Source organism: Diadema setosum, chromosome 22 (assembly GCF_964275005.1).
Source record: "Diadema setosum chromosome 22, eeDiaSeto1, whole genome shotgun sequence".
NCBI lineage: Eukaryota > Metazoa > Echinodermata > Echinoidea > Diadematoida > Diadematidae > Diadema > Diadema setosum.
Window position 1 is genome coordinate 11,741,737 of NC_092706.1, and position 7,784 is coordinate 11,749,520.

At 39.1% G+C, this 7,784-nt stretch overlaps 1 protein-coding gene across 1 annotated transcript; it reads left to right on the forward strand.

The window, feature by feature from the left end:
- Positions 1–794: 794 nt before the first annotated feature.
- LOC140245131 (nmrA-like family domain-containing protein 1) lies at positions 795–4,597 on the forward strand. Its single transcript, XM_072324731.1, has 3 exons — positions 795–951; positions 3,703–3,830; positions 4,328–4,597. The coding sequence occupies exons 1-3, from the start codon at positions 795–797 to the stop codon at positions 4,595–4,597; spliced, it is 555 nt and encodes a 184-aa protein (XP_072180832.1).
- The last annotated feature ends 3,187 nt before the right edge of the window (positions 4,598–7,784 follow it).

Consider the following 7,784-nt stretch of genomic DNA (forward strand, 5'->3'; position numbering starts at 1 on the left):
ATGTTGTAAAAAGCAACACAGATAATGAGAAAAGGCACATACATGGTACATAAAAAATGCCCCACGTGAAGGGCTGAAAGACAGTAATTGCTAGCCTGTAATCGCACCAAGAGATGGCGCTATTCCTGTCCGAGTATTAGTGAGCTATTGACCGGACCTTTAGGCAGGGCCATGGTTATGTTAGGCATTACTCATTGTCCGGTTGGTTACATTTAGAAAACACGAATGTAAGGACAGCCAGCATGAGAGTAATAAATGTATGATAATTATATTCAAGTGACCACGCACACAAAATAGTGGACGGTGTATGCAATGTAATCCGTTGCATATCGTAGTCACGACTATTTGACTCTTTGTACCAATAACAGTGAATTCAAGCCATGCAAAGATACGGACGAAAGGAGAATAAAATAAAAGCAATGTTGAACTTGAAAATGTAGTTTTGTCGACGTTAGACAGGCATAATATTTTTCGTTTGTGTTGTGTTTATGTTTTAATTTTGCTATTTTTTATATTTGTTCACTGGACAATGATCAGATTCATTCAGTTTGTCGGCCATAATTGGTCTTCACTCGCGCTTCAAGGACAGAATACGACGATAGCCTATTTCAATAACAAAGCTGACACTGATGTTTGCTCGTGTGTGACGGAAAGCAAATAAAGATGACGGTGCACTTAGTAGATCGCGGATGGTATAAATGTTGAAAGATAACGTGCAATCTGCTACAGTCTCGTGGTCTATTTCTGCTGCCATCGTCTGCTGCTGATCGTTTCTCGGCATCGTGCTCGAAGTCATGGCCGATCTCGTGAGACTCATCACCGTGTTCGGAACCACGGGGGGACAAGGAAGCGCCCTCGTGCGGGCGCTGATTCCCGAGCACAAGTCGTTCAGGGTGAGGGGCGTCACCAGGAATCCAAAGTCCGAGAAAGCCGAGGAGCTGGCTTCCAAAGGTAAATCTCGCATCAGTCCATTGTCTCTGTTAAAGGGGCAGTACAACGCCCTTATCTGATACATGCAATGAGAGTAATGTTTTTTTCTTCCGCCCCGACGGAAGTTCGATCTTGCTGCACGGTCAGTGACGGTGTTTCTTGATCGTCTGTCAGCTTCTTGGCTCGTGGGTCTGCCCAGTACACAGAATTAGCATCCACCCACTACACGTGTTATGCATGATATGCTGATAATAAACGCTAAGCAAGATAACATTTTCATCATCTGATCATTGTTGTTATCATCATCTTTTGTCTCGTCGTCATTGTCATTGTTATTATATAACAACCATTATGTTTTATAAGTGTATATAAAGATTATGTGTATCATTTAGTCGGATAGACAGAAAGCTGTATGTAGACCTAATAATTCAACTTAACTCGAAATTTCTATTTGCCGATAGTTATACCGATACTTAAGATCCTAAACTCGACAGTTCTGCGGGCATGATCTGTCGAGTTTTGCTCTATAAAATAACCCCAGAAGATCACGATTTCAAATGGGTAACGTTCCGAGTTTTTCATAAGCTAACAAGCAAAAGACAAAAAAAAAAAACAACAACATCAACACAAAAACAAAAACAATAAAAAAATATAGATTAAAAAAAAAAAAAAAACCTTCAGAGCAACTTTTGGTGCCACATCTGGCTTTCCTCAGCTGACAGGCAAAAGAAAGAAAAAAAGGGTCTTGTCTTCAGTCTTGGCAAATCGCGTCAGGCACACAAGTTTCTTGCTAGACCCTTTTTGATGTATTGCATACAAGCAATTTACACATGGTAGAAGATGAACTTTGAGCCCTTTTGAGAACTATGTTTTTTGCTCTCGTGTCGGGCTCACCTCCCTAGGGTAAGGAGGGAGGAGGAGGCTAGGGGGTCGTTGTATAGTCCAGGATTACAGATTCGCACGTATTCAAATTAGTTAGTGTTTGCTTCTCAATCTCAGCTTTCGCAAAGCAAATACCACGGATAGATGCTGGAGTAGAATTTAAATTTGCACAGTTCCATTTATCCATTACCAAAGGTTAAGAACTATATCTAATGGCAAAGAAGACAGTTTGGTTAGGGTGATGTAGAGCTTAGTATCTGTCGTCCATTTTCATATTCTTATGTGTTATTGGTTGATACAATTTCATTGGATAGAATGACATTGCCTTGCATATTATATTCATTCATGCATTAGTTAATGCCTGGAGGTGTGTAGTTCCATGGTTAAAGCAATGATCACAAGGAGCAACCAGTTGTTACTTATATACGTACTTTTTCAACCAGTTTTTAGCATCGCACTTTGTCTAATGGTAAATAGATAAACATATTCAAATGTTATGCAGAGCTGCAAGACAAAGGTGTCTCTGACAACCAGAAAATTGTCCGTCAGTAAAAAAAAAAAAAAAAAAAAAAAAAAAAAAAAAAAGCTTTGCGTGCATACATTGACGTGTATTCGGCATAACTGGTGAATTCAATGCTCGATACCAGGTCCTCTGGGGAAGTACTAAGTGTATAATAGCTATTGAACACCTTTTGGCAAGCCAACAGTTTAAATGCTGGAACTCACGACGATTATTTATGTATCAGTTAAACTCAGGTGGTCTCCCTGATGTGTTTTCTTCGATGTTCGTCAAAAATACTGAAGTTCATTCTTACCCTACTAGACAAAAAGATTCTTTTCATCTTTCTCCTGTACGGACCGTATCTGCTTTAAAAACAATAACCACTACAGGACCTAAATTTTGGAATGAGTTGGATAGAGAAATAATCCAATCCCAGTCTCTCTATTCATTTAAGCATAAACTTAAACTAGTTTTTCTGAATTCATATCTATAGCTATTATTCAATCCTCCTCGACATTCTCTGATCATACTTCACATTACTGACATTATCGATTATATAACATGTGCCTCGCTCGTGATTTCTGTATTATCTCCTGAACTTCCTTTGTACACATTTGGTATCTCTGCTATTGTACACTGCATCTGACTTGTACCTCGCTCGGGTGATCACGCAACTCTCAAGAAGTCTTGTGCCGCGGACATTGTTTTCTTTGTTTTTTTCTTTTTCTTTTTACTTTTTGGCGTTTATATTTCTCCAATTCACAAATTGTCATTCCTTTAATTACATATACCAAGTAAGAAATAATCTCACATCCGCATCTGGGAATCTACACCCTACAAGCAATGCTTCTATGTAGATTCCTCATATTTCACATGTTTTATTGTCTTCTAAGCTGTAGGCCTACTTGACAATTCATCCAGGCTTTTGTATTGTGATGTTTATGTTCTATGTATTTCTTGAAATGTGGAATATGGAACAATAAAAACAAAAAACAAACAAATTAAATACCCTGTACTTGGAATACAGCTCGATGACGACAGCTCTTAAAATCTTTATTACTTTTATATCTAACAACAAAACAGCTCTAAAAGTTTCTAAATTCGTATTTCAACAAGAGGCACTCATCCGCAATAAGCACATGAAATATCGCGTGATTCCGATTTCATGAAAACGTTGTCATTACAGTAATTGTTACCGGTATACAAATCAAATGGATTTTTCGCAGTACCAGTTAGGACTGCAATTCCTTTGGATCACCTGTCTGTCGCCTAGTCTTCCAAAATGTAATAAACTTCAGGAACAATCGTTAGAAAATATAATAGAAAATAACTTACAATTGATCGTATTCCATTGATTATCACTTTCTCGTCCTGGGTCGATCCGTTAGGGGTGGAGATTGTTCAGGCCGATTATGGTGATGTCCCGTCGCTTGAGCGGGCGATGGAAGGCAGTTACGGGGTCTTTGCCATGACCGATTTCTGGAGTGTCATGGACCAGGCCACAGAGGTACAACAGGTGGGTAGTCCCTCTTAAAAACTCACATTACAGTCTATTATCATGAAAACAGAGGTTGTAGTGAAAAGACATTGCTTTTGATGCGATGTTGAATAGATCAGGCCAGGGATGATGTTAAAATTCGTTGTATCAGTAAACATAATGGTACTCGTGTATTCAAGTTTATGGATATCATATCAACATGGGCATGGATATTTGAAAATTTAAATGGCTAAATTGATTTTTTTTTTGCAGCCTCTTCTTGCCTGTATGTTCCAGTTGTTCATATGTGTTTAAGTGTATGGTGTAAGTGTGTGTATGTGTGTGTGTGTGTGCGTGCGCGCGTGCATGTGAATGTATCTGTCACATCAGAAGGAAGTTTATTGTAACCTGCATTTTCTTGTAGTGTCTGCAAAGACGATTAAAAAAAAAGTACAGTACCAAAAGGATTTAAGCCTAAAAGAAACATTGTAATAGATGTCTTCTATTTCTCCCGTTTCCTTGGCAACAACAAACAGGGGCGAAACCTGGTGGATGCGGCCAAGAAAGTCGGCGTGAAACATTTCATCTACACGGGTCAGCAGAGCTCCCTGGAGCTGACGGGCAAACCGTGTGTCAACGTGGACGCCAAGAAGACGATCGAGGACTACATGTTTCAGACTCTGCCAACGGGCACGGCAACCTCCCTGCATTACTCCTTCTACATGGAGAACATCTTTTCCTTCAGCAAGCCCGTCAGGACGGGAGAACGAGAATTCACATGGAGTGAGTTAACCCTCCTGGAATGAACACAGTGTGAAACATGGTGCTATAAAATTAGAACTTTTTATTAGTGTGTATGTGTCCCGCAGTCATCTTTGTGAACACACTGTGACTGTGCAGGGCTCGACACCACTGCGTAACTGTGCAGGGCTCGACACAGTGTGCTCACAAAGTCGACTATAATGAACACGCTGTATTCTTCACTCTTATATAAATCTTATAGTCTGTCCTCATCTCCCTGCTATAAAGAACATAGTGTCTGACAGTGTGTTCATAGTGTCTCACAGTGTGTTCACAATGTGGTCACATAGTCGACTATGTACAAACGCTCGAATTTTTCATATGTAGAGAGTTCACATACTGATGTCATGTTTCACATTGTGAATTGATGATTCACGTTGCGTTCGCACTGTTAAATTCAAATCCAAGTTTAAATTTAAATTCAACAATGTAAAGAGATTTCATACTGTGTTTCACATTGCGTTTCACACTGTGGAATACTGTGTTCGTTCCAGAAGGGATACCTACAGATGTACTTCATCTTGCCTCATTTCTTCTTCATTAAAACTGTTAGGCACGACAAATCGCAATCAAATCGAATAAACACATCACATTTAGCTAGTTAACCTGCTTTCACAAAATTGGCAGGAATTTTCTTTGACTGTCATACAAGTCATGAGAGAAACATACATGTACTCAGGTTGAAAAAAAAAATTCTGTGTAGATGACACCAAAATTCATCCATTTTGTTACACCGACCTGTCCATGAATTAAGTATCTTTGGAACCTTCCACGTATTTAGACGTCCCGATGGGAAATGTACCTTTGGCCATGATCGACACCTCGGCCAGCGGCTACGCCGTGCTGGCAGCATTCAAAGACACCGAAAGATACGCCGGTAAGATCATCGGACTGGCTGGAGACTGTAAGACGATGCAGGAGTACTGTGACGTCATCAACGAAATTATCGCGCCAAACGTGCTGAAGCCCACAAAGGTATAAACATAACAGTCAGATATCATGGCATCATAGTCCCATATGATATGATACATGTTGTGTAATTTGATATAATATCAAGGATGTGATAAGATATGATATGCTATGATGTCAGTAATGTGATATCATACATTGGAGGCACTGTGACATCGTGGTTAAAACTCTTGATTAGGGTAATGTAATGGGCCCCCTTAAAGTTGGCCCAATGTTTATTACATTTTATTTTGTTATCATCTTATTTATATCGACTTCATTCAATATCTAACATGATAAAACATTTATTGTTAATATTGATCTGTGCCTATTCGTGTCTAGATTGTTCCTGGTTTCACATCTTATGTATTTATGGTCAATTTTCCTTAGACGTTATTGACTATTATCATTATTATTATTATTATTATTATTATTATTATTATCATTATTATTATTATGATCATCATAATTAATATTATTTTTCGATAAGTACCAACATTGTTATGATGTGATATACTCCGGAAAATATATATGATTTTATGCAGATGACGCCTCAGGAGTTTGGGAAGCTAGACTTTCCCGCAGCCGACATTGTGGGAAAGATGTACGAGTTTTTCTCGTCTGGCCTCCTGGAATTCCACATAAGCGCAACCAAAGAGCTGGACCCCAAGACCAAAGACTTCAAATCATTCGTCCGAGTTAAGAAGGATAAAATCCGCGATCTGCTCCAATAACATATTGCCATCAATTCACTTATATTTTGCTGCTCCGTAAAACAATTTTTTTTGGAAAGTGTTTTGATCATTTAGTTTGTCTGCTTTTTATTTAAAGATCTGCTTGTGATTGCTGAAGCGTAGAGACTGGAGAGACATGAAGAACGAGTGTGAAATAGTTGAAATTGTAATGACATTCAATGTAGTACTGTACTAATTAAAAGTAGGCAGTAAATGGTCTACCCCCTCGATAAATATGGGTCTACGTATTAATAGATACGTCTGTAGGTGAAGTTCCCGTGGTAAGTTTGTCCTCTCGCTAGGATCGGTGTGTCTTTGTTGTTCCCGTTCCCGGACCGGTTCTCATGATCCGATACTTAAAATATAAAATACGAGCTGACGAGTGCAACTAGACCCAACCTTGAATCTTTTACTTGATGAGTTAAACTTGAGTAACAACTATAAATACATGTAGCATGTTTCTTAACTTCACATTAGTGTGGTGCAGAGCAAATTTCAGTGGTTGCGTTGTAAAATATGTAATGCGGTCGTAAATTGTTTGTGCACATATTGTTTAAAGTAACAATCCCTTCAGAAAGAAAATTATGGTGCATTTAGATTATGTATGCTCAATAAAGGTGATTCTTCAGGGTAATGTAGATTATCCGCCGATCTGAGTAAGATCAGCAGTTTGTTTGTGCTACTTTGAAGAAATGAACAACGGAATTATACAGATGTACATGTACATGCCCATTTTTGCTGTCCCGTGGCCAATACTTTCGAACCACTCACATTATCTTACAATGGTACGATATCTAATCTTATTCAAAGATTTGGACTGACTAGCTGTCTATTTGTGGCCTTCATATTTCTTTAAGACATTTGTAATGGTATGATGGAGTGTACACGTGCGCATAACGGTCGCCGGAAGTCCCAGAAGGAAGCAGATGTCAATCACCTACCGGTTAGGGGATTAAGGTCGCATAATATCATCAGTACGTGTATCATGCCACAGCACCAGTATTGTGAGTAGCAGCTGCCTAGCAGGCACCACATGGTGTTATACTGTATATAAATCTTACCACCAAGATAAAGTTCACCACAGTGCGAATTCTGTTCCCACTGAAGTTTTGCATTCCCTGCGACAAGAGTTCGATTTTTCTTTGTTTTGTTTTCTGATCCCCTCGTCTGGTACAGAGTCAGTAGGTGGAATTCTCGTTGGTCCAACTCTGTCGCTCTAAGTTTGTGTGAAGACAACGCCACAACATTAGCTAGTGAGAAGGAAGTGGCTGGGAGTACATGTACTAGACTAGTGCTCGATTTGGTTCAACCAGGAAGAAAGTCAACTAATACAGTGTAAACATCTCTCCGCCCCCCCCCTCTCTCTCTCTCTCTCTCAATCTATCTCTCTACATGAATGTGTAGGCCTATATATTATCATGTACATGTATATTGCGGGGTTATTACATTTACAGACGACGAAATCGACAGACATTATTATACCAGTGGTATTTTATTATTTGAAGCAAGG